General features: G+C 45.9%; 1 protein-coding gene across 2 annotated transcripts in view; it reads left to right on the top strand.

Moving 5' to 3' along the window:
- Positions 1–27,681, top strand: part of ABCD3 (ATP binding cassette subfamily D member 3) — a 949,084-nt gene that overhangs the window by 580,626 nt on the left and 340,777 nt on the right. For both annotated transcript variants that reach the window (XM_069641211.1, XM_069641209.1), the window contains 2 exons: positions 8,964–9,033; positions 11,235–11,304. In XM_069641211.1, coding sequence (XP_069497312.1) covers positions 8,964–9,033; positions 11,235–11,304 — 140 coding nt within the window. The remainder of the gene's footprint in view (positions 1–8,963; positions 9,034–11,234; positions 11,305–27,681) is intronic.

Raw genomic sequence — 27,681 nt, 5'->3', positions numbered from 1 at the left:
GCCACTGTCCTGCAGGAGGATCCCTTCAGAGGCAGTCTGTTCCCTGTGGACATTGTCTCCCCATCACCCCAAGTTGTAGATGATGGAAGACTGAGAGGTTCCCTATACACAGACATTCCTCCAGCCTGGCCAAGGGCATGAATTCACCACCCTCCTACAACTGTCCTGCTCTCGACAATCCCGCCTCGTACCAAGCCTGGTAGTTCTAGAGCCGCAGGGGTGATGCCCATAAACAGCGGAGTGGCTATGGCCACGTTGAGAGCTAGCGAGTACCGCCACACCTACCAAAATACCGCCAAGATTGGATGTGTCTGCACCCTTCGGGGTATATCTTTTTGCGGCACCCAGAACCATTCGCCTATTGTGACCGGTGCCAAGGCCTGACTATCCATGTAGACCCATTGCTTCTCCACGGCCACGTCTAAGTGGTCCACCATGATCCGTAGTTGCACCGCCCATGTAATATGCAGCCAAGTCGGGAAAACCCACCCCACCTTCATTCCCCTGCTGGACCAGTGTTTCTATATGCCACCCTTGGACTTGCGCCTGCCCTAGGACACGTAGCAAGGCCGCCTGGATTTTGGCCAAAGAAGGGGCCAGGACCACTATTGGTAGCATCTGAAACAAAAACAGAAATTTGGGAAGGACTGTAATCTTAATACAATTAAGACGTGCTGCCCAGGAGATCGCGAACCTCCTCCAGCGAGGTAGGTCGAGTTGTATTTTATCCCAGAGTGGGGTGTAGTTCTTGTCGGAGGTCCGCCACTTTCCTTGTGACTTCAATTACCAGGTATCAAAATCACTCCTGTTGTAATTTGAACCCCATACCCCTCAGGAAGTCCCCATCCTCTCCCATCCCATTTCCAACCCGAAATACCAGGCTTTTAAAGGTTGACAGTGTACCCCAACAGTTCCTTGTACGTTTGGAGACCCTAGAAGAACTCTGGGATCGATGTCCTTGGCTCTTTAATGAAGAGGAGTGAATCGTCCGCGATCAGACTCACTTTGTACTCTTCCCCTAGGCAGACTACCTTTACCTCAGGATTGTTCCTTAGCTCAATTGCCCAAGGTTCCATCACTAATGCATATAACCGGGGGGAGAGGGGACCCCCCCCCTGCCTGGTGCCCCGGTTCAGGTTGATCGCTCTCGGGACACCTCCATTGACAGCCACTCTGGCACGCAGAGTGGAGTACAGCCCACCCCTACCCTATCCAAAGGGCCCCCATTCCAATCTTCCCCAGGATCCCCATTATGATAGACCAGTTGACTTGGTCGAAAGCCTTTTCGGCATCGAGGGAGAGGAGCACTGCCACCTCTCTCCTCACTTCCATGGCATGTAATATGTGTAGAGTTTTGCACAGATTGTCCGAGCCCTGTCTAGTCTGAATAAATCCTGACTGGTCCGCATACACCAATTGTGGCATAAGCACCTCCATCCGCGATTCCAGTATCCCCTCAAATACCTTGGCTTCAGTGTTTAGCAGGGAAATGGAACGGTAAGAACCGCAATATGTAGGGTCCTTACCCTGTTTAGGTATGAACACTATATGTGCTTCCAGAAAGGAGAGGGATATCCGACACGTCCTGGATCGAGTTAAAGAGACTAGCCATGGGGCCCGCTAGCAGTTCCTGAAACTGCTTGTAAAAGGCAGAGGTTTAACCATCTTCCCCTGGCGCCTATCCCGGCTTAAGGTGGGCTATGGCTCCTACCAATTCCTTTCCTGTAATTTCCGCCTCTAACGTGGCTTGTTCGCTATCGGTCAGTCTTGGTATCGGAAGCCCCCCAAGTATTCCTGTATTGTCCACCCCACTTCTCCCAGGGGCTGCTCGTATAAGCCCTTGTAAAACTGAGCAAAACATTCAGGAATGTCGCCCTGACCTCCCAAAAGGTCCCCCTCTGTCCCTTGTGTACATGCCACTCTTCTCTCAACCCTTCGTTCGTTTGTTAGCTAGGAGTGTCCCCACCCTGTTCCCCTTTTCATAGTATCACTGTTTTTGCGTAACACAATCTTTTTAACGCTTCCCTGATCAAGCGTGAATGTAGCTCCTGTCTTTCGTCTCGCATCCCTGCCAGCAATTTCTCTCGGTCCACCCCTTAGTCACGTAAGCTGCACCCTCATCCTTCTAAGGTCACCCCTCAAATTCCCTTCAAGCAGCCCTCTCTCTTCTTCCGGGCGCCCTCCTGTATAGGGAGGCCCCTAAACATGGCCTTGGCTGCCTCCCATACCACTTTCCACGGCACCTCCCCTGTGGTGTTGGTTCCGAAGAAGTGCCCAATCTCTTTCTGGAGATGTTCGCTAAAGACTGTGTCCTTGAGGAGACAATCATTACACCTTCAACTTAGGGTCCCCCGCTGCTCTTCCTCCACCCACCACCCCACTACCACCATCTCGTGGTCCAACCATGTTACTGATTCCACTGTCAGGGACTCTACCATGGCCATCTGCTCCCTGGGTACCAGCAGGAAGACAATTCCAGTGTAGGTTTGATGTGGGGACGAGAAAAAGGTATTGCCACCACCTGGTGGCGTACTGGATCGCCACACATCCTCCCAGAAGTGGTTCTGAAGTAGCTGTGTCTGTGCCTTGTGCTCCCTCCCTTGTGGTTTGTCTCGGTCCCCCCATGTTGACCACCAATCTAAAGCCGGGTCCACTGTAGCATTGAAGTCACCTCCCACCATGATCGCCCTGCACCCCACTCTTCCAATAATAAGAACATGTTCCTAAAAAAGCCCAGCTGGTGCACATTGGGGGCATACAAAGACGCCAGAGTGATCATAGTCCCAATCGGGTGACCCTTCACCACCACAAATTATCCCCCTAAACCCCTCTGTACCTGTATTTCCGTCAGCTGCACAGAGCGCTCTAGGACAATACCCACCCACTCCTTCTAACTGCCTCTGTGGGAAGCCCAATACAGCTGTCTATATCCACCCCTTCAGTGCCCGCTCCGCTCCTCATTTGTAATGGGTTTCCTGTAGAAAGAGGACCTGTAGCTGGGCCTTACGAAACAAGCCAGCCATTAATGACCCCTTGTTTGTGGAGTTCAGACTCTTTACGTTAAGTGTGGCCGCCTTCATGGTCATGCTGCAGTTGGGTCCACCATTGCACCCCTAAGATGACACCACCTCCCTTTGGCCATTGCGACTGTGCTATGCATGTAACCCCACTCCCCCCGTCACCTTGTAAACACCCTCAAGCATGTTTGGACAATTGCGCCCGACTGGGGCCTCCAACCCCATTTCTCCAAGACACCTGGGAATCCCCAAGTAACTAGAGTGACAACGAGCACCCCCAACATCAATTTTATGAACCAGACAAACCCTTCACCTCCATTCAATCATTTCGTCGTGAGCCCCCTTTTTCTACTTGGGGCCTTTGACTGGTTCGCCTGAGATTTCTTGGATTTTCTGGAGGCCGATTCCTTCCTACAGCTTTTTGGTTGCGCAAAGGCGCTGTTGATTCCTTCTCCCAAACTACGTTGGGCATCCTTCTGCTTGAAAGTCCTCTACTTTTGCAGCTCCGCCAGTATCCATGTTGCTTCCTCCCCAGGCTTCAGCTCCTACTGCTCCCCCTGTGTTCAAAAGAGTGGGCGAAGGGGAAGCGCCAGCAGTAGCGCACCCCCTCTTCCTGTAGCCAGTGTCAGGGGTCTGCACTTTATCCTCTGCTCCAGCGTGTGATTCGACAGATCTTGGTAAATCCTTACTCTTGCCCCTTCCCATTCGACGTTGCCCACCTCTCGGGCCCTCCTTAGGATGTCCTCCTTGTCTCTCTAGTTATGGCACTTCGCCATGACCAAACAGGGCCCTTATGCTCCCCCTGCCCACGGGGGACCCGGTCAAAAGGTATTTTCTTGTCAAAGTCTCGCCTATGAGCTTCTTCAGCACCCCTGACAGTGTGGCTTCCAAGTCCTTGCCCGAGAGGCCCCATATCCGTCGATTGTTCCGCCTCTCCCGGTTTTCCACATCATCCAGTTTGCTTCGGAGCTCACTTAACCTGCTCTCAAGTTCCTTGATCTGGATCCCAGACCTCCTCCCGCCATGGCGCCCTCACCTTTAAGTACCACGTCTGGGCCCCACTGCCCTTGGGGTCCAAAGGCAGGGCTCCTTCTCCCTGCCTCCCTGGTTCGCTGCGGCACAGAACGCAGCTAAGCGCTTCTTAAAACGCCTTCCAGGTGCAACTATCCCTCCTGCACCAGTAAGGTGACCTTTCCCCCTAGGATCCGCACCGTTCCTTGCCACACTCCACCTCGCACTTCCATGACCGCCTTCTAGCCCGGGTTTGCCACTGTTTGTGGCAGTGTATTGCTAATTCACCCCCTTGAAGCCCGGACGTGCCTTGGTGCGTGTTAGTTCTTGGAGCCTGTGCCACCTTCATGCCTGGGCTCATCGTAGCACTGTTGTGGAGCCTCTGCACTCACTGTCTTTGCGCCCAGGTTCACCCCTGTCTGCCGGGACATGCTACCTGCTCACTGCTCTCTTGCCCGGGCTCACCTCTACCGGGTCGCTACTGTTATTCCTACGCTGCCGTGTCCCCAGCCCCTCCTCTCTTGGCTTCTGGGACCCTCCGCGCACTGTAACTCCGGAGCAGCGAAGCCCTGGGGCTCCCCTCCGCTCCAGCCGCTTCTTGCTGGCATGGCTCGGGATAGTGCTTGCGGCCTGCTGAAAGCCTTACAGCGTTTTGCTTTTCCAGCAACCTCTGCTCAACATGGTGAGGGCTAACCTGCTCTTCGCTCCTGCTTCTCCGCCGACCAGGGTCTCGGCACTGCACCTTGGGTGGCTAGGGGGGGTTGGGCAGTCTAACATATGCTGGTGGGGTGGGGTGCTGAGCTCCGTTCCTACGTGGCTATCTTGCTCCACGCCCTCTAGCAGTTTTCCTGACTGAATTTCTTGTATACTGTGGTACATGAGGCATTAAGGGCTCTCCAGTTCCTGTCTGGGTTTCCTTGCCCCCAATTGACATTGTAATATTGCTGAAACCGTCTCATATTGTGTTTTCTGGCTGGCATACCCTAATCATGTATGGCAGGCTTGATGCATGGGTGCGGTGGACAATACCATGGATATAGGTACCGTTTGAATAGAGCCCAAGTAATCTGTTCCTTGCTATAGTTAAGAATTTAGTTGTCGGGAGGATAGCTCAGAGGTAACTTGCTCGTCTTGGAAGCAAGACGACACGGAGCACCACAGGTTTGATCCCCGGGTCTGTGATAAGGAACCTCTGGGTATTAAGCATGTTATAAACAACCCATTATATCATATCAAGTACATACATTATCCCGAGTAACCCTATTCCATATCGGTCACAAATGCATACTTCAGTCTGGTCTTTGGCTTAGCCTTTGCTTCAATATCATTCAGTTCAGCACTGCCGAATTGCAGCATACAACTCCTACTAGTCTCTTGCATGTTTCTCATTCATCAGCCAATCAGGGGTTCAGCTTTGCACACTCCATGCCTCCTCCTTTTTATAGAGTGGATTACTAAAGCTGGCTCAAACCAGTTCCCCAAAGGCTCCTGGCAAACAGCATAAGGACTACAGCACTGAACCATCTATACCAGGGATCTGCAACCTGCGGCTCTCCAGATGTTTTGAAACTTGACTTCCATGATCCCGCACCATTGACTATGCTGGACAGGGCTGCTGGGAGGTGAAGTCCAATACATCTATAGAGCTAAAGGGTTCAGACCCCTAATCTATAAAATGGAGACATTGTTTTGCAGATGCTAGTACACTCAAAATGATCTTTCTCAGTATATACCTCTGTCAGTCCCTGGTTCCTGATAAAGAAAACCCCAGTTACCTTTGCCACACACAACCTTTCTGCTTACTCAGAAGCCCTATTAATACATGTAAAAGAAATGGAAAACCGTCCTCGTCTTGTCTGAAAATGTGGTACAGAACAATAGTGTCACTCCCTCCTTGGGGACATAGAAATGGTTGCAAGCACTGATCACGATACCCTAGTAGTCTCTTCAGGTCTGAAAAAATGCACCCTTCGTTTTTCCTAACACATTTCTCCCTTATTGCACAATATTCTCATCACACCTGAAAGACATAGTAATGAAATGGTAATTTGTGACAATTCACCTAATCTCGTCACTTGTTCCCAGAGGGGACCCCCTTTCCATGATGCTAGGGTGGTAAGGCTGCTAACCGATAGTTCCCCTAGGGGTGGAAACAAGCGGGAGGACCTCATGGAGAGGATCTGCCCTCCTGGGGATAAGGTGCCAAGTTGGGATCGAGGCCTCATAACACCCCAACCCCACTAGCCGATAACACAAGATCCTTCTGGGGGCAAAAATTCTCGTACCATGATGGACCCTAAACGCTCTTTCACCCTTGAAACCCTAAAGTTGATAAGGTCGATTAAGAGCGCTTCTAAAAGTGCCAATGTGTACTGTTGCCCTATCCTTTCTTCCAAGTCTGTTCATGATGTTGTTGGGAAGCCTAAGGTAGAGCGGCTACCTAATTCTAGCCTTTTTGTTAACAGTACTTCGATCCATGGAACACAATGGACTGGAAAGAAGAGCAGTGACAAAACAAATGTTGATTGTTGAAAAGACTGAGATGAAGAAGAGAACGAACCCAGTACAAGGAAGCGTGAAGAGGGCTTTCACCACATTTGTCAATCCAAACATTATGCCGGGGCGGTCCAAGCTATCTATAATAAAGACAGAGAAGGGACAAAAGTGTGAAGCAAAAAGAGAAGAGAGCGCAGCATGTGGACACTGCCATCCGAAGAGTTCAAACCTGGGAGCTGGTGACGGGAAGCCAGTAGAACTGTGCAGAGGGACGGGCATCTCACCAACTCGACTTGGGAACCTGAAGTTGGAAGAAGAGGTTGTTCTTATTCATTCTCTGACCCGGCCGGTATTGGCCAATGCAGTTTTGGCAAGCTGGAAGCTGTGACACAACCAGAGGGAGAACCTGGCGACTGACGAGGCCGCATCGAAGCCTGGACAGCTGGCACAGGGTTTCCAGAGACTGCAGCGAGGCTCATATCCAAGGCTGCGAAGTGTCTTATGAGTCAGTTGGGAACCGGTGGGATAAACTTGCAAAGACTGAGAGGTGGTGGCACGACCTGTAGTGGTTGGACCGTTAGGTTCCGTCACCGGTTTTAAGACAAACTACTGTAGCCTACAGCAAAGCTGAGTGGGTGGGGGGAGGAGGAGGAGGACCACGACGACCACACGAGTCGTGGTGGGACAGAGGGGTCTGACAATCTATGCCGAGGCTGTCCACAATAACTTGACATGGAGAGAGAATAGACGCGGAGGACTACTAAGGGAAGAAGTTGAACTAAGAAATATGGTCCCGCAACCCCTGCCAAAACTAGTGAAGAGTTCCCGGGGAGAAGGTAAAGGGAACATGCACAAGTCCAGGAGGGGGCTGGAAGTTACGAGACTTTGAACTATAAAGAAATGAAGAAAACCATAAATCATTTTGTGATACAGTTCCACAGAAGTGGGGTACTGGAGAATCGAGAGGGACTCCAGGAACAGCTACATCGTCCCAGTTGGGGCAGATCAAGAATTGTGCAAAACCTAGAGATATATGAAAACGTCCCTTAGGCAGCTACAAACTTTATTAAGAACTGTGAAAGATAGTGGGTAACCACCTAGGAGAAGTGAGTCATTCTCCTGGATTACAAACAGTAGCTGGACCTTATGGTGTTTTGTTGTAGAGACGGTAATAGAGTAGGAGCCTTTGTGACCGGGGCAGTACCTTTTTGTTTTAACTGGCACAGGCTTTCTGACAAGCACCCAAGCTTCTTCAGTTTACGTAGGGAAATCCCCTTAGAGTTAGGGATAGATAGCTTTGGTTTATCATTTAATAAGTCTATAGCAACCACTGTGGCATCACTTGGCCAGTCTCTTCATTCCTTGTCACCACCAAATGTTGTAGGATACAACTAAAGTGATGTGTGTGTTACCTGTGCAGAAGGAGTGCTTATGAGATACTATTTGTTTGACCTCACCACACTATTCTGTGTGAGCAAGGTGTGGATAGCAAGAATTAAGGAGTGGGGCTATTCCATTGTTATTTTGCCATATACTTAACATTACACATTTAACAGTGCAAGGTGTCCTAGCGACTGGCTCTTGTGTGACCAGTAGAGCACTCCCTGCCATAGTTCCTTCTCAGTGACAACTACTCCATATAATCTGTTGGATTTTCCCCCATATTAATTTAAATCACCTTCCAATTCACTGGTCTTCTTGTTGGAAGACAGGTGATTTAGACGGTACATTACAGTTGCAAAGTTTCAGATGTGTTCCTCAATGTGGCTCCATGACTGTTGGACCAGACCTTTTCATAATAAACGTTTACTGTAACTCATTTTGGAATACTTCTAAATTTCGTATTAAATAATATCTGCAACTCGCTTAAGCATTGTTCAGAGAAAACATTAATTTTGACCCTTTATCTCTAGTAGCCTTGTGTAATAGGCGACTATAGAAAGCGATTCATTAAACCCACTCTAGGCAACTCGGGGAGATGGTTAATTTCCCAATTTAGGGGCCAATGCTATAGTCTAGGTATCCATCAACAGCCAACTTCATTCCCACCGCAAATCCACAGTGCAGTCTCACTTGGGGTTGTGGTCCCATTGACTCTACAGAAAACCAAAGGTTGTGTTTCCACATCACTCCCAAACACTACTGCAAACATGTTCACTATGCAAAATTGTCTAATGCAATAGTGCAGCCTCCAAAAAATAGCTTATGACCTTTCCAAGTGCTTAATACCGGCAAACGATCTAGAAAAATTATATTCAATCATGCACTATAACAATAAACCTACCAGTGCGTTATAAACCATCACAAATAAAGTCTCCAACAACACAGCTCAGAGGTCTAGGCAACATTACAACCCTACCTATACCTTGTAATCGCTAAAATAGAATAATAACTAGCTAAAATGTCACCTGTTGGTAACGGTTTTATTTTTTATTTCAGTGAAGAAATTGCTTTTTACAATGGAAATGTGAGGGAGAAGCAAACCATTCACACAGCCTTCCATAAATTGGTAAGACAACAAGCAATACTGTATATACAGAGCCGTGCATGCATGTTTGTAAATAAAGGGTGCTTCCAGGACACCGTGTATTTTCTTTACGGTTCGAATTCCACATTCTTTACAAAATAATCATTGTAGGCAAACATTGTGGAGTTTTAGTAAGCAAACGTTTTACCTCTTGACAAATGTTGTGTAATCCTAGTTTAGGTTTGTCATGCAAGCGTGTGGTTTCAAGTGAATACTTAAGATTCAGTTGACAAGACTATCAGAGGATTCATGGGGTTTTCCATTCAGTATAATATACATTCAGAGAACCATTGTGTCTGTACAGTCTATTTGCTGTCTTAATCATGGAACAAGTACCAGGGCAGTAGCGACACTGTAGATTGGTTAAATTGTCTTTGCAATAGGAAGAGCACTATTTGGGCAGTTTATAACTACGCTATTCAATGAATTGTCACATAATTTCGACAAAATATCATCAACCTGGCTCTGAATTTTTGGGGGAAGTTTCATGCAGTTTTGTCATGCAAGGAGAGTGGGTGGCAAAGTTTAAGGCACGGTTTCTAAAAGGAATGTGTTTCTTACATTCTCTGTAGACCCATTTTTGCTCATGCTGAACCGCTGGATGTATACGCGTCAAACCTTCGAGCGGAGTGGGAGTCTAGTCCTGAAAACTGATTTCACAAATTTGGCGCAAATTCATCCAGGAGTTTATCTTATAAATATCTAAAAGTAGGCAAAAATCTATTTGAGAGACTGTTAACAAATAGCATATTGGCAAACAGATTGGCTACTCTGGACTCTGGTCTGCAAATATTCTTCTGGGTGGTTTGCAAATTTAGTAAGGGGCAACCAAATTGGCTAGTTATAAACAGTCAATCTGATCAGTTGGGGCCTTGAAAATGTTTTCAAGAGCCTGTGATTGGGGATGGCGAACATTTAGTAGGGTCCTGTGTGTACCCTGAGCTGAGAAAGTGAAACTCAGACAATTTGTAGGATTCTGGGGGATCCACGACCCTATGAATGAAGGGGGAGACGGGGAAGAGGAGCGGAATGTGGTGTATGAGGGGTTTATTTACAGTCCAGAATTTTTAATCATGAAACCAAATTGGCCATGAAGGCCAAGACAATGGGCCTCATTATAACTCGCCCAGTATGTAAACAACGGTGGCGGTAAACCCACCGCCACAGTTGTTTCCATGCCGGGCGATCACAACTCCTGCAGGCGGAGGCGTCAAACCCGCCAGGTCTGACCTGGCGGGTTTAACACCGCCCGCCTGCAGGCGGACAAGGAAACACTAGCACCATCACGATGGTGGCGGTGTTTCCATGATCCCCATCCCCATTGAGTCCTATCGGACTCAATGGGAATGGGGATTAACACCATTCCGCCTCCGGAATTCCCGGGACATAATTCCCGGGACATCGGGGTTGTAATGCCCCGGTAATTCCGGGAGTCAGAGGCGGAATGGTAATACGAGTCTGGCGGTAACCAGGCGGTTTTACCGCCGGACTCGTAAGAGGCCCAATGTCTCAGACTGGCCCACGCTTCGCCAAGAGCAATGGACTGGGCTGTGACATGCAGACTAGGTCCAGGGAATAGTAGTATTCTGCTGAACCACCAAAGCATCTCCCGAACTTTTGATGCACATTCGTTAGGCAGTTCAGGCTGCTGGCCTGTGTCTCTATCGAGATTGAATAGGAATACGTACATATTGCAACTCCTCCCTTCTGACTTTCAGTCAAGTCTGTATTTTTGGAAGGTTGCATGCTGATTTGTCAAATGGTAACACAAAAGTGGTAGACTCCCAAAGAAGGCTGTTCCTGTAGGAAGCCCAACTTAATCAGAACTACAAGGTAATTGCTGACCCCGTTTCTTAGTTTTCAACTGATCCACACTCTTGGGCACTTAACTTGTTCTCATTCTCAATCATGGACACACATCTTGCTCCCATTACAAACTCACAAAGAATGTTATGAGACACTATAATTGTACATTGCAACATTTGTCTGACTTTGGTTGCCTTAACAAACTTTAAAAATAAAAAGTAAGTCAATGTAGTGTTCCTTTTTCACTCCCCTTTTATAGGGATATGTGCATTTCAAAAGTAATAAGTACAGATGCTTGCTTGCATATGTGAAGTCAATGTCCTGTAATTGAGCAGCAGTCTTCCGCTAAATGTACATTCTCATTTTTATTTCAACAGGTGGAACACCTCCATAAATTCATATTATTCCGATTTTCTATGGGTTTTGTAGATAGCATCATCGCCAAATGTAAGTATTCTAAACGTAGCAACTTCAAAACTATCACAAATTCAGTGATCAAAAGTAATTGCCAGCTCCCCCCTCAAGAAATATCTGCTTATTGTTTTTAAAGCCATTTACATGGTCCTCTTGAATTTTAGTATATCTGAGAATAAAAAAAGTCTGAAGTAATGCACACTAACAGAATAACCCAAAAAAGAAACAAAAGGGCATTGGGCGTAAAGTAAAGAGCTCCACTTAGGAAGACAAACCCTTTATCAAGGCATATGGATATGTTCTATCTGTTGTGGAGCTGGTGGGGATTCAGATCAGTTAATGGCACATCATCCACCTACCACTGACAATCTCATTTAGGTCTGTGAACTCCTGGATGACCACCCTACTTCCCATACCCCTGCATGTGAGCGAAATCACTTGCCACTTCAAAAGATATTCTGGTCCTTGTCAGTGTAGCCTAGCAAGGGATCCCTGAACACTTAAATTGTGGGTATTCTTTCTTGTAATTGAAATCCTGGCCCCCACCAACCAGTGATTAACAAGTTGTGGTATGTCAGAAGGATGGGACCGAGTAACACGTGCCATTTTCAAAATGATTTATTGAAAAATAATAAAGAAAATTGTTAACTATCCCTATCCTAAGGGTTTCTCTACCCTACACAACTAAACTAGGGTGCTAGTAATTGGTGAAGTCCACAATCAAAAAGTCTGTCCCCCATCCAAAACTAACTGATGCTGACTCTGCCACTATTGCTACACAACAAAAGACCAGGAGAATGACACCCTTCTCCTGGATTGCTTATCAGCAAAGGTCTCCTCCATATGGGATCTTCAGATAGCCTTTTGCTATTTCTCGTAATAAGTCCTTCAGTTCTTTCAAGGGTGTTTTCCAATCCCTTTTATATTGGCTCCCTTGACACTTCAAACTCCTCTCTCGGCGTTCCTTGATTCTTGAATGAGTCTCTGAATATGTGTTGTGTTGCATAACCCTAATTTCTTCCTTAGGATCAACAATTATATTCTCTGAACAACTCTTTCCTTTGGTTATTTATCTCCTCACAGACGAGTAGGTTGAGTCCATGTTTGACACTTGCTCTTCTTATTTAGCCATTCACCGGCACGAGTATGATGAATCTACAAATGATTCTCACTTTTCTTAGGATTTTGCCACTCACTTGGACGAGTATTTTACTAACATATGATTTGCTTACTTCTGGGATGCGTAGGCTCACTCCAATCGTTATGTTTGGATATTCTCTCTGCTTGTGTATGCTTGTCACACATTCCCTGTGCCCTGTGTTTCCCTCTATCCATGTTACCTTTGTTGTACTGGGGCTGTGTCAACATATCAGCATCTTCGGTTTTCAGTCAGGACGGCTCTTCGGTCTGCGCACTCTACTTCATTGGACACGCCTTCTGGTCTGTTTGTGGCATCAGCGAGTCGAGGGTGCGAGTTTTTCGGTTCTCACGCCACCATGCACTTCTGTTTCCTTAATTTTGCTTTCCTCTGTTGGTAGGCAGAACTTCCAGCGTCTGTCTTCACTGTGCTTTACTCTAAGCAGCTTGATGTTGGGGCTTCTGCTCACCCCTTCGTGGATATCCCTTCTGGAACTGAAAACTGTGGGACCTACTTTCTCCATTTGGTTTACCACTTCGTGCACTGCAGGCACTTCTTCTTGCACGCTGCCTGTAGCCACATAAAGCAGCCCCCCCCACCCCCCCGAGTCAGTTTCACATCTCCATCTGGTTTGTAACTCCCGGGTTTCATTCCGACACTCTGTTGTTCCTCCCACTTTTATTATGCAATTCTGGGGTTTGCTTCCCCAGCTTCTTAGGATAGTCCTTCCTTTGTATTGGGGCTGTACTCTTCAGAACTCCTTTAGGTTTCTTCATCTCAGTGATTGACAGGCATTCTTTATCACTCCTATGTTCTTACTCCTCACAGTACTTGGCGGATACTTTTCTTCTGTCATTACAATAACATTTGTAAGAGGAGTCTAGTTGTCCGTCACCTGGTAAGGTTGCACTGGGTGTTTGAGGATAATAAAAAGGGAGTTCTTAGTCACAAGAGTGGAGTCTCTCCCTGTGAGATCCCGCTTACCGCCACCACTAGAGGAAATGTTGCATAGCAGGGAGAAGTGACTGAATCCGAAGATTCGTCATACAATTTACTCATTGTGGATTTCATTGGGTAAACAACTTGTTTGTCTGACTCCTCCATTGACCCCTACCCACTCCCATTAGGACTGAATTGGGGTCCCTTAGTAGAGTAGAACCCACCTGTTGACATCCTCTCTGGTTTTGTTCAGGTAAATATGTTATGAAATCTCTGTGGTGTGAGATGCCACTTCAAACAAATCTTGGGCAAATCATCTTTTAGCTAAATGCAATTGAAGGACCCATTTGCTCTTTCTCATGTTTTTGTGCATTTTATCAAAATATGTAGTCTTTTCTGTTTCGATTTTTCACCCGAGTATGCTTGTGCTCTTCATCAAAGTCCTCCCTGGAGTCTCCTTGTCTTGTGGATTTCTGCACAGTTCAGTGTTGAAGCTGTATGCTTGGATATGTATCTGCTTTTGTGGTCCCAAACATTTCTTTACTTTTCTCGAAATTCTGTATTTGAGATACCCTGCTATCACAGCAACCTGCGTCTCCCCTTATGACATTGCTATAGTAGCAGCTCTCCACACTGACTCTACTTTCTCTGACTCTACCTGACCTGTTGGGAAGGGCAGCAGTGTGGATTTCCATATCAATAAGGTCCTCCACATGGCCCCTCTAAACCCATTTGACATCAACTCTTTTGAAATGTCACTATTCAACTCCTCCCTCCCATTCCTCTCATTGTTTTGGCTCTCTGCCGACTGGACTGATCTTTGGAGATGCAGTTTTTCACCCACTATACCTCTGCCCCAGAAAGATGCATCTCATCCTTTGGCTTTCACCATCACATTGTTGCTGATGATGCTCAAATTTTGTTCTCATTTCCCTCCTTCAGTGCAGTCATCTTTGAACCGATTTTGAACGGTCTCACTGCAAATTGTCACTGGATGGCTCTCTGCTGTATCGTGCTGTACTCTTCAAAAATAAAAGTCCTCTTTCTCCTGGATTCCAATGCCATCCCTAACCTCTCCCATCTCCTTCCAGTCTAACTTTCTTGCTCCCTCATCTAAAGCTTGCCATCTTGGGATCCTTTGTTAGCAACCGTACACTGCAAAAAGTCATTACTACCAATGCCAGTGCTGCTCAAATTGACCTCCTCAACATGCTGAAAATTAGTCCTTTTCTTACTAACTACTCTACAAAACTGTAATCTCAACTAGCCTGCTCAGCAAACTGCACTGCTGCTCAAGCCTACTCATTGGCCTTTCTCTCTAACCCTTCCTCCTTTTAAACAAAAGCCTCAACTCTGCTACCCATATTCTCTACAACCTACCCAGACCCTCCCCACTTCTAACTGACAACGTGCTGATTGGCTCTTAATCCACAACTCTTTTCAAGTTCCTTCTCATAGTCTACAAAGCTATTGTTGGCCGTGCTTCTCAGTACCTGTCTGTTTATTCACCATCATATTCTCTCCAATCCTTCTCTTCACTCAACCTCACTGTTGCATACCATCCCTGTGCCCCCTGTCGCTTCCGCTCTCTCCCTAGTCACCCCACTCCACGCCACTGATCATAATAATCAAAACCTGCTCAACTTTAGATCTCTTCAAAGCTTGGTTTAAACTTCACTTACTTTCCACACTTCCATCGTCCCTACCTGACCTCACCACTCCTTTGTGATGCTTAACAATGTAATTTTGTATATTTAAAGAGTAAGCTTCTTTAGTTTGAAGCACTTGCCCCCTTTTGTGAATGTTGCATTCGTAAGTCACCTGTTTTCGGATGCATATTTTTCTGTTTGTTTTATCCCTGTAATATGTGCCACTTTTTACACCCTCATAAGCAGGTTCACCACCTGTTCTCATCTTTGTGGTATTGAACAGGAATGTTTTGTGGGAACACTTCAGTCATCTGTAAATCTGTTATTGTATGTAATTGCTGCACAAAATTGATATCCCTCTTCAAATAAATACAAATAACATAAATGGGTGATTTCATTTTTTGTTTAGAATATACACTAGTCAATCATTCCATTTGAGAGTTTGCAAGAGATTGTTAAAAAATGTTCTGTTGCAGAATAGATCTGCCAATGATATCCCCAAATTGAAACCCAGGTATCGGATTAATACCTAATTTGCAGATCCCAAGTTTGCTTCATATTAAATAGATTGAGGTTTAAGATTTTGGAATAATCTGTCAACTCTGTGAAACTGGAGGATCGAATAATTCATGTTTATTTTAATATTTAAATACTATGGCATTGAAATAAAAACAAATTTGCCAAACACTTACTGGCCTACATTTGATTAAGTACATTTGTTTCATTTTGGACTCCTTCAAAACCCGCAGCTTCTATTGTTTGATTAAATGGTGATTCTGAAGCCATACGTTATTGAATCAACTTTATTTTACAATTTTACTGGGGCAGACAGTCAAATAGTGTACACTACTAACACCATTGGACCCACTTAACTTTTGATCCTGCTCAGATTTAATTGTAGCTCAGCGCAGGGTTTGGGTTCTGCCTTCATTTTTTCTATTAGGATTTTGGGAAAAGTGTATACAGCTTTCGGGGATTCCCACTTTATCTCTCTTCTAGATACAGGGCCTCATTACAAGTTGGGTGATGCAGGAAAAGTCGGCAGCAATGTGACAGTAACAGTGTTACCGCACTGCCCAACTATGTTTTTGGCGATGGGGTGGAGGAAAAACCTCTTGCGAAATGCAGGTAGTAATTGCACCATCTTACTGCCAAAATGTGGCCTTTTTAGCAGAACTACCACTGGCGGTAATTCCACTGAATTCCCCATAAATGGGGACTAACACCTCCATACTGCCACTTGTAATCCTGCGGTAATTCCGCCAGACTTAGTGGCAGTAATAGTAAATTTTTTTTGTGGTATTTTGGCAGATTTACTGCCGAAATACCACAAACCTGTAACTACCAAACTACAATAACATCACCACAGACAACCTACTCATCCCCTTTCAATCTCTCTTTCAACCTGGACACAGCACTGAAACCGCTACTCTTCAGAGCGTTGCATGATTCTGGTGAGGTATGGTAGGATAGCATTGAGGCAATAGTTTTCATGGAGTGTGTTGAGAGATGGTTTTTTGAGGAGGGGTGAGATTTTTCCAGTTTTGAGTGCAGTGGGGATAGTACCATGTAAGAGATGTATCCACTGATAATGTCGCTGTGAAAATGGTTGCCAAGTGGTGACATTTTACTAAAAAGTACCCTCCAGACAATCCAACACTTTTCCAAAATATTCTAGGATTGGAGATGATAATATATAATATCCCTCCTAGAATATTTGCTAAATTGGGCTGCAGCCCAATTCAAACCGGTCAGCATCTCTGTGTGCTCAACTATCAATAAGGCCTCCTCTACTGGGCCAGCATATCGGGGGGCTAAAACTGTCGGGGTAGTGTGTCACCGCCACACGGCCCGGCTCGCAGCACAACTGTTTCCTCCCGAGCACGTCTCTTCTCATGGCTGCGACATTGTAGCAGCGCTGGTCTCCTACCGTCATGGGGTGCCCAGCGGGCGCACCTGCAGACGCTCCTCCAGCTTATTCCCATGGAGGGCCCTCCGACTCCAGCACAGGTCGCCAGGTCCCACCGTTGGTGCCCACTCCTCTCCCCAGCTCCAAAGCAGGCTGCGGCACCCTCGCCACCTCATGTCTGCTCTTCCTTCAGTCCGTGAGCCGCAGCTGCTGTCTTGGATCCGACAAACAAAAGCAAACAGCTCGCTTCAGTGTCTCCAGAGAGCTCCGTTAGTCTTCAAAGGACACCAAAAAGTTGGCGGATCACTGCCACAACCATGAACATTCATGCAGCAGTAACCTAAAATGCATCGCTGGAAGGATCGATGTGTGGATCTGAGCGGGAGCTCACGCCAGGCACATCCTCACAGCATGGACCCTGGCCAGGCCCCCAGGCGGAGGAATGGTTGTTAATAGTGAAGTCAGTACAGTCAGTACATTCAGTGTGGAAGTTGGGATTGTGTGTATGAGGTTGATACATGAGGTGGAGAAAGGTTGGGTGTGGGTATGATGAAGGGGGGGCAAGTCTTAGTGCTTCATATGATGTGTATGGGATGTGTGTGGGATTGCTAAGTACGAGTGTGTCTTTATTTATGATAGCAATTCCACCACCTTGTTTGTGTGGGTGGTCTCTGCTGTGGATGAGAGAGTGTCGGGGAGGCATGTCATGTAGAATAGGTGTGTAGTGGGGTTTGAGCCATGTGTCTGTATGGAAGAGTATATCTTGGGAGTGTGTTCTAATGAGTACATTAATGTCCTGTGTGTGTGCAGCTGCAGAATGGCAGTTGAGAAGAAAGCAGTTGTATGCAATTAGTTTTAATGGAGTGCTGTATTGGAGTTTGATTTGGCTGGTTTTGTGCTGTATGTGAGGTTTTTGTGTGCACCCTGTGACCAACAGGAGCTAATGGAGAACACAATGAAATGGAGAAGGATCTGGCAGCAACCCTCAGCTGCGTCTTCACATGGCTCTGGGCGTCCAAATGACAGTGCTTATATACCCAAAGTAGCCCAGAAGTAGAGGTCACATGGGCAGTCCCTAGTGCGATCCTCTGGGCTTCTTGTATATTTCTATTTTGAAGTTGCTCATATCCCTTATTTAGAATCCAAATTATTCATTTTGGTTTGATCCAATATTTGCAACCTTTTATGGCAGTGTATTATAATATTTAGGCTCCTCCTCTGCCTACCACTACTTGTAATCCGGCGGTAAATCTGCCGGACCAAGTTGCGGTAACGCTAATTCCGTTTGGTGATATTTCAGTGGATTTACTGCCAGAATAGCCCTAAACTCGTAATGAGGGCCAATATCTGTGAAACGGGACAAATTGGGCCAAGCAATATCTTGAATGGATTACAAATGGTGAGTTGGGTGCTATATCACTAATTTGAATTGAGAAAAGAAGACTCAGTGCTATATCGGTGTGACGTGAACTGGGCAGAGAAGCGATAGGTGCTATAGCATTGATTGCTTGAGAACTTGTAAGTGAGCGGAGCGCTATATCTCGATCACTGTGATTTGAGTTAATAAATGTCTGGGCACTGTATCCATGTTTCCAGGATCTTGAGAATGAAGAATTTTGGGTGCTTTATCCCTGACACTGTTAAAATAGAGAACCAACGGGAGGTGCCCAGTATCCATGTTGGATATTAGACCCTGATGCACTTATATTTAGTGCAGCTTGACCACTTTTGCTTAGCTGGTTCTAGGATTGGAGCTCCATTTCTTCTTGTATAGAGATCCTATGGACCCCATAGGTGTTTCACCCCCCCCCCCCCCCCCGATCACCCTGATCAAAACAGAAACTATCGTATTCAAATCATTCTTTGGAGAGAGGGATGACCTCAGCCCAATGGCATTGTAGATGTACATAATGCGAATACGACACGACACCTTATAGTGTGACCGACCCTATACCTTTTGCATAACAAGATGGGAGCACTCACTTTAGTTGCAGATAAACCCCTAGTTCCTTTGTGTTTGTCCCAACCACATCCTAACTACCATTAAAACAATTTGAAAGTTTATTTGTCACAACCCCATTCACTTGCTCTCCCTTTGATTGTTACAAAATCTATGGACCGGCAGGAGAATTGGACTTGCACTTCAGAGTGATGAGACGTCTCTTTTCCTTTAGCTGCTCCAGAGATGCCGCGTTCAAGGCATTTGTAGGTAAGCAACTTGGCTTAACCTTAATCTTGGTCTTAACTGGTAGCTTTGGGACAATTTATGAGCCTTCATGAGTGCTTTGCTTGAATCAACAAATCAGCTGGACTGCTGCTTTTTGAGTGACGTTTAGCCAAGCCATCAGGATGGATTAGATTAGAGACTTATATAAAGCATACTTGAACTGTCAATTGCAAATTAACAGCAGCATCCCCACCAGTTTGATTTGTAGTGGAAATGGTTAATGATTTCAGAATGCTGCCTCTCGTAGGTCCGTATCATGATGGGGTCACACAATACCATGTTTTCGACTTGGTACGTGAAACTACCATAAATGGGGGCAGGGTTGTACTCTGTGTTTATATTGCCCTTTGTTGTTTATCACGCAGAACCTGATGCTTGGCATTTTTTCATCTATTTGGTTGCTCTCTGGTACTTCTGTGTTCCATCTGCTTATGTTTAACACTAAATTGGAAGCCACTATTACAGGGGGGACAAATCCCATGTGATTTTGAACATAGCAGGGAGTAACATATAGGATCTCTATGCTTCACTCCTGCACATTCCCTCTGGGATCAAGGAACTGAAGGCTCCTTCCTGCAGCCTACTTGCATGCTCAATCAACGGAAACATGATGCCTGCAGGAATTGTTCTTCAAAAGGAGGAGGAAAAGGCCATGGGCATCCCCTCAACCAACTCATCCGCAGACAGAACTGGGGTCCAACAGTGTGAGGCAACTGATAAAGATCTTGGACAAACTCGCGTTCAACTAATATCAGGATTTGGTCCTACAGATTGACATCCTCGCCATTGGTCCGTCTGAGTTCCGTGCTAATCACAGAATGTAGACTGCCCTCCTCGACCTTAAAGCTAATCTTATTTATCTTATTTATTTAATTTATTTATTTGCATTTATAAAGCGCTCACACAGCCGAGGGTCATTGAGGCGCTGTAACAAGATCTTGTCTTAATTACTTCACATAGGTGGGCGGTTAGGTTACAGTTGCCCGCAACAACAAGTCTTGTTTGTGTTTCTCTGGGTGAGTGGCACATTTCAATCGCCCTTCATTAATTTTATAGGCGTGAAGGTCCTCTCGGTTTCGTCTACAGTTTAGAGAGTCTGGTTTTGATGGCCTTGCAGAAGGCGAGGTGAGAGGATTTTCTTCTGATGGAATGAGGCAGTGAGTTGCAGTATCTAGAAGCAATGAATAGGAAGCTTGCGCCCCTAGCTCTTGCGCGTTTGATTCTTGGGACCGGCAGTAGATTAGCATATGGCGTTCTGATGGGTCTTGCAACTGGAGGCAGGATGACTGTGGGATAGGTAAGAAGGTGCAGTGTGGTGGATGCGTTTATGCGTGATGGCGAGTGTTTTGTTTGTTTATTCATTTGTAGGGCGCACCGAACCTGTAGGTAAATGGGCGCAACAAATACAAGGATACTTAAAGCTTGTGTTACATACTATGATAGGTTACATAGAGAAAGAAAGGCTGCATGAATTATTTCAGAGGAATAGATCAGAATTATACAGAGTGGCAAATAACAGGTGAGCGAGAAAATAATCTGTGCCACAGTACAGTAAATTGTTCAGGAGGAATAAATAAGAATTATACAGTAGGTGGTGCTTATCTGGTGAGTAAAGGAATTACAGGTATGAGTACAGTAGAGATCAAATGTCATTGGAATCGCAGCCAGTTCATCGTGTTGCGTCTAAAGCTGAGGTAGGATTGGTTGGCTCTGAGAGAGTGGGGTAGTGCATTCCAGGACTGGGCAGCTTTCACTGGGAAGCTGTTTCCTCCAGATTTTTTTAACTTGAATCTGGGTATGTTCAGACCGAAGGAGTTATCCGCTCTAGAGGGGCGGGTAGAAGTTTTTCTTACCAATCTCTCTGTTAGGTAGGGGGGTGCTGCATTGTTTAGGCATTTGAAGGTAAGGGAGACTGTTTTGAGCAAAATTCTGTCATTTATCTTCAGCCAGTGGTGGTGTTTTCTGAATTCTGAAGCATGTTCTCTGTTGAGTATGTTCAGAGCAGTTCGTAGCGCATTGTTCTGTAAGATTTGGATTTTGTCTAAGATATACTTATTAGTGCCTAGGTATAGGGCATTACAATAATCCAATTTAGAGAATATTAATGCGGTGGCAAGGATAATGTAGCTAGTCTTGGATAAAAATGGCTTGCAAGCCCTAATTAGTTTGCACATGTAGGCAGATGATGCCAAGGAATTTACCTCTCTAGTAAGGGTTATGGTGGAATCAAGGTAAAAACCTAGGGTTGTCACTTCTTTAAATACCTTGAGTTTATTTCCGTCTATGTTGAAGGCAGAGTAGTTGGGGTTCTGTTTTTTTAGATTGGCGGCTGTTTCAAGAATTAGGAGCTCCGTTTTGTCATCATTCAGGCAGAGGCCATGGGATGCCTTCCATGCCTGAATGAGGAGGTAGATTTTATTGACCAAAGCCGTGTCCTTTCCATAATTGCCTGAAAGGGGAGTGAGGATTTGGGTGTCATCTGCATAGTTAGTATAGGTAACACGCAGCCTGTCCAATTTGTCAAACAGAGGCTTTGTAAATATATTGTACATGGTCGGCGATACACATGAACCTTGTGGAACGCTGCATGTTGTCTGGATAGAGTCAGCGGATGCTGATGGGGAGAAAACTCTCATTGTTCTGTTATTTAAGAAGGATTGGACCCAGGCTATTGCGTCAAAGTGAGCAGCCGAGGCCTGGTGTTTGCACAGAACTTCGTGGTCCACCAGGTCAAAGGCGGCGGACAAATCGAGGAGGAGTAGCATGGCCATTTTCCCTTTTGTCCTTGAGCTCATCAATTTGGGTTTTTAAGTCCATTACTGCTGTTTCCGTATCATGTTGTGGGCTGGAACCGGATTGGTGGGAACCTAGGAGATGATTGGCCTCGAGATAGTTCTGTATTTGCAAGTACGCTACTTTGTCGATTATTCTGAGGAGGAAGGGCACTGTGGTAATAGGCCTGGAATGAGTTGGGGTGGTGGGGTCCAGAGTCTGTTTTTTTAGCAAAGGTAGAACCCAGGACTCTTTTCGGTTACTTTGGACAGTATTGGTTGTGAAGGAGGCATTCAATAATTTTAAGATAAATGGTGCTAGGTCTCTCACAGCCTCTTTAATTATTTGGACGGGACAGTTGTCACCCTGGTAGTTAGGTTTCAATGATGAGATAATTGTTTCTGTTTCATAGATGGAGACTTTAGAAAATCTGGTTCTAGGCTGCTGCAGGATTCAATGGGGCTGGTAGGTTGTGGCTCAAGGTTAGACAAGGTGGCATTAATATTCGCAATCTTGTTTTGAAGTAATATTATTTTGTTAGCTAAAGCATTCTGTATGCTTGTGCACCATGGTTTGTCCTTAGGCACGTTGTCTGTGGGAGGAATGGGGGATTCCATTTCTCGTAAGATCACAAATAGTTCCTTAGTATTGGGGCTGGCACTGGTGATTCTTTCATTGTTAAGGTCTTTTTTAGTTTGGATTATTTCCTTTTTGTAGTTATTTGCAAAGTTGGTCAGGTGCAGTTTATTTTCTTCTGAATGAGTGTGGCGCCATAAGGTCTCTAGTTTTCTTTTTTGTAGTCTAAGCTTTTTGAGTTGAGGTGTGAACCAGGCATTGAGATGTGCGCGCTGTTGCTTCTACGCATTTTGACAGGTGCAATAATGTCTAAAGCCTTGGACATGGTATTATTGTATGCTTCGACAAGGTGGTTAGGGTCAGAGGCACTTGGGAGTGAGTTAAGCAATGGTAAGATAAGTGGTAGTAATGTATCCGCTGTGATATTTTCTTTTTTTTGCACCTAGTAGGGAGGGGTGGTGCCATGACTTTATCTCTAGCCAGTTGTCTGGATATAGCTAGGGTAAAGGCAATCAGATGGTGGTCAGTCCACAGTTGTGGGTTTACCGTGGTGATAGAGGTTTCGCAGTTCTGGTCAGCCACCCAGTCTAAGGTCCTTCCTTTGACGTGGGTCGGTGAGAATACTCTTTGGGTTAGTCCTTGTTCTAAGAGGTTGTTGGCTACTGCCTGAGCATTTTTGTCCACAGGATCATTAAATCCCAGTTTAAAGTCACCCAGTAATATTTGTGAGGAATCTTTGGTGTGTTTAGCAAGAATACTAGATGGATCCTCCTCAAAGGTACCGATAGGGCCTGGAGGTCTGTATAGTAGGTAAATAGTTAGAGTGCAGCAATTGGAGATTGGGAGTTTGGCAGTGAGCATTTTGCATGATTTGATAGGAGGAGATGGCATGAGTTTTCTAACGAGATCCACTTTAGCTATGAGGGCTAATCCGCCTCCTCTGGCATTGGTTCTATCTGCTCTAATTATTTAATAGTTGTCGGATACTGCTAACGTGAGGGCTGGGCCAGCTGCGTCATGCAACCATGACTCTGTGACAGCTATGATGTCAAGGCCCTCCATAGAGATCAGGTCTGCTATTTCGGTGGCATGTGCCACTAACAATCTAGCGTTGATTAATGCTCCAGATATCGTGGTCCTGTTTTTAGGATCCTGTGATCTAGTGAGGGGCGGTTTAGGTGGAGTGGTTTTAGTTTTGCGAGTGCGGTGGGATACTGAATTCAAAGTTCTAGGCAAGGTCTCGGTGTCTATTAAATGCGGTTGCGAGCCCAGGGGTATTTTTGTTGTAGTTGTGGCGTGGAAGTCATATTATTATTACTCCGATGCTCATAGATGCAAGGTAGTCTGGGCTGGAGTCTGGTGTGTCTGACAGGGGGCACGGTGAACACCTAGTGTAGGTCATTGTTATGGTGTGATCTGCAGGGTAATTATTTCTACAGAAATAAATAGTAGGGACAGCTGGATATTTTTAGGGAGCATATTTCTTAGTAGCTCAGTTACTCAGTTGCTCGACTGCAGAGGACTAGTAGTCAACCAGGGGTTAATGCTGCAGTACGCGGGCAGATGCAAATCAGGACAGTAGCTAGTTATCAAGCACAAGCTAGTGTAATGCGGAGCCAAAGGCTAGTCCTCAGGCATGGGCTAATACAGTTCAGGCGGTATGATGATCATCATGCCTAAGCTAATGTAATTCTGAGCAGTGGGCTAGTCAGCAGGCATGAGCAGGAGCAAAACAAAACAGTAAGATAGTTGTTAGGTATAAGACTAATGCAGTTCTAAGTAGTGGGCTGCAAGCACAATATGCCAGGCAAGTGCTGATGCAGCTTGAACAGTAAGGGTGATCAACAGGCATAGGCTGGTGCGGTTCAGTGCAGAGGGTTAAACCGCAGAATAGGCTAGTGGAATCCAGTGTTTGGGGCAGATGCACGTCAGGTAGAGATACGATAGGTAGTCGGAGAGGCAGTGGTGATTACAGAGGTCTGTTGCTACTGAGCAGTGTGGGCAGTAGTTCTATGTTAAAACATGTAAGGGTTACTTTAGATCTAGTACTATAGAAAGCTGAAGCATTGGTAGTCAGGATAGGAGACAGATGTTATAGGATATCTGATGTAGTAGGTACAAAAACAGGTAAGGTGGATAGGCTGTTAGCACACTAGTATAGTACATATAGTGATCTAGTTAAACAGTATGTGTTACTGCTAATCAAGGACAAGGTGCTTACGGCGTACATAGGATACATACATAGAGCGTGGTTGTGGTTGCCGAGTACATGTGCAAAGCTGATTCTATGCTGAAAGCATACATTTGGATATACCATCCGAAGGCTACATTAGCTTACAGACAGTGAGAGTAACAATGAATGATATTAGCAGTGGGTTAGGGCATTTGTATTAAGCAATCGGAACATTTCAACTCTCATGCGGGAATCGGTTGCTGTAAATAAGTCCAGGGGCTGGTGCTGTGTGGCTAAAGCGATGACGCCACCCTGAAGAGGGGGCAATAATGGTTAATGTTTGTAACGGTTGACTCCAGAGGGTCCAGCAGCCAGCCTAACTTGGCAGAAGCAGAAGGCCAGGCACAGACAGGCCTGTGCCTTAGTAGCGTGCCTTTTGTAGGCAGACCGGCTGATGCCTTCCGGTGCAGCCTCCCGCAGGAAATGGAGTGGGTGGCCCAATGTAAGCAATGCTGCTGTTGCTAGGCGACGGGAACAACAAATGTTGCAGCAGCCATTTTCCGATGGCTCTTTCTGCTCCTCGTGTCTCCGGCATGGTTTCAATACTGTAAATGGAGGTAATGGCACTTTTCCAGCCCAGTAGGCAACTCCATGTGCTTGCAGGGTGATGGGTCTAAAGTGAGCAATGCTAAATGAATGCACCTTTACCCAGATGCACGTTCAGGTGTTTCCGTAATTCTCAGGCAGCCAGGTCATTGTAGGCTGGGCTCCTGCCCACCTGATGGACTCTGGGGTTGTGGTCTGTTTTTAACAGGATGCGCTGGAGTACAGGCAACCAGTGCTCTGCTTGTGTCTGGCTGCAGAGATATATTCTACTTTGGAGATGCCCAATACTGCACAGAGGGCATTCTTCTGAATGGTTTGTAGCTTGTCCATGTTTTTTGCTGGGCTTCCTGTAAATAGTACATTACAGTAATCTAGCCTTGAGCCTATGATGGCTCGGGCAGTTGTCAGACAGTTGGTGGTGTGTAGGAACGGTCTGATGGCACTGATGAGTTTGGAGTAGTAGGCTGCATAGGTAGCGATTGCGCTTACTTGTCTGGACACGGTTAGGTTGGTATCTAAGTGTACTCTGAGTGTTTTGACTGAGTGGGAGACTGGGATGGTGAAGTTGTCGATGGTGAATGATTGGTATTTTGCATCAAGGGCGATTCATGAGTCAGTGGGGGCAAGCAGAAGTAATTCAGTCTTGTCCCCATTCAGGCATAGCCAGTTTTCAGCCATCTTGTCGAGATAATTGATAAAGGTGGTCAGGCGCTGCCCCTTCTCTTGGATCTCTCAGCCGCTTTTGATCTAGTCAATCATGCCATCTTGGCTGATGGGCTGGTCGAAGTGGGCAGATGCTCTAATTCTGCAGCTAACTGACTCGGATCATTCTTCGGTCCGCGAACCGCCTTTGTTACCAAGGACCATGCACAGTCCCTTAAGGTGATGATGACCTGTGGGGTCCCTCAGGGATCCTGCTTGTCGCCGTTGCTGTTTAATGTTTCTGTCCTCACTGGGTGTGTGTTTTGTAAACTATGCAGGCGACACCCAGATTGTGATGGTTATCAGGCTTTACAGTAAGGACATGGAGAAGGTCAACCCAATTTTTCATTCTATATAACTCTGGATGGCCAAAAATTCCTTGGCACTCAATAACAAGAAAACCAAGTTGCTAATCTTGGGTACACCAGCCAAACGTAACCATTTAGATCCTTCTTATGGTAGCTTTTGTGTTGCAGGTAATACCATCAAGGTCTCTGATCACGTGAAAACTCTAGGCGACTACTTTGAGTCCCATCTTTCATTTAAGAAACATGTTCTCCATCTTAAATCTTCATGTTCCTTTTCTATCCACTTTTTGTGGCAAATTGGCCCCTACCTTTTCAGAGACGAATCGGGCTATGATTACAGTAGCCATTATCAATGCTAAACTAGCCTGCTTATTGGTTCCCCCCAGACAAATCTAAAAAGCCTTCAAGTGATCCAAAACGGAGCAGTTCGAGCAGTCTGCAACCTTGGTCGACGTACCCATGTCTCTGACGTCTGCAGAAAACTGCATTGCTTGCCAGTTAACCAAAGACTAAGATTTAAGGGTACCATGTTAGTCCACGATTGCTGGATAGGTAAAGCTCCAAACTATCTATCAGCTACAATTCCTATAGTCCCCTTTTCGGCGAAGTCTTCACTCAAACAAAGACATTCTTCAGCAACCATGAATCTCGCTGAAGAGGATTGGCAGCTCAGGCTTTCATGATTGGGCCTGGCTCTTTGCAACTAGCTCCCAAGAGCTGTGAGTCAACTGCCCAGTTCAGGAAACAACTTAAAACACATCTTTTTGATCTGGGCTAGGCCTCTCCTTTACCACACTGCCATTGACACTGACATGGATCTCCCTTCACTTTGATAAATGCTTTTTTTCCTGCGTTTTTGTTGTTTCATCTTGTGAGCGCCTTGAGGCCCATGGGTGTTTGGTGCAATACAAAAATATGGTAGGTAGATAGATGGAGCTAAAACCTCAACTACTATGTCCACTCCCTGGATTTCAGGCTTTAAAAAGTGTACCGACCGCCATTCTAAAATGTCTGTGGTGTCTTGGTACGAATCACGACATGGAGGGATATGCGTCGTGCCCAAGATAAATTTGAAATCCATTTGTGAGACAAAACTTGCTTTGGGCTAACTGTCCCCAAAATCCCAGGCGCGGTCACTCGTCTGGTCCTCCGAGGCCGAGACAGAAGGGCTCACCTCCAAAAAGGAGAAGGAAAAGAATTGGCGCAAGGTTTAGAAACTGTCACACTAGGGAGCCACTCTTCCTCGTCTTCATTGTGTAAGAAAAAGAGGCGCCACTGCCATCGACACAAGCCCAGCTCGTCGGTAAAACTTAAGCACTCGGCTGGGCCGACCACTGTGAAGAGTGGGAAAATATTAAAAAATAAATGTTAGACATGTTTTAAACAGGTTGCAGCTGGTGCGGGTACACCT

The sequence above is a fragment of the Ambystoma mexicanum genome, chromosome 1q, assembly GCF_040938575.1.
Source record: "Ambystoma mexicanum isolate Mex_15411 chromosome 1q, UKY_AmexF1_1, whole genome shotgun sequence".
Taxonomy (NCBI): Eukaryota; Metazoa; Chordata; class Amphibia; order Caudata; family Ambystomatidae; genus Ambystoma; species Ambystoma mexicanum.
The sequence above is the reverse complement of the archived record's forward strand: the minus strand, read 5'-3'. Positions and strand labels throughout refer to the sequence as shown.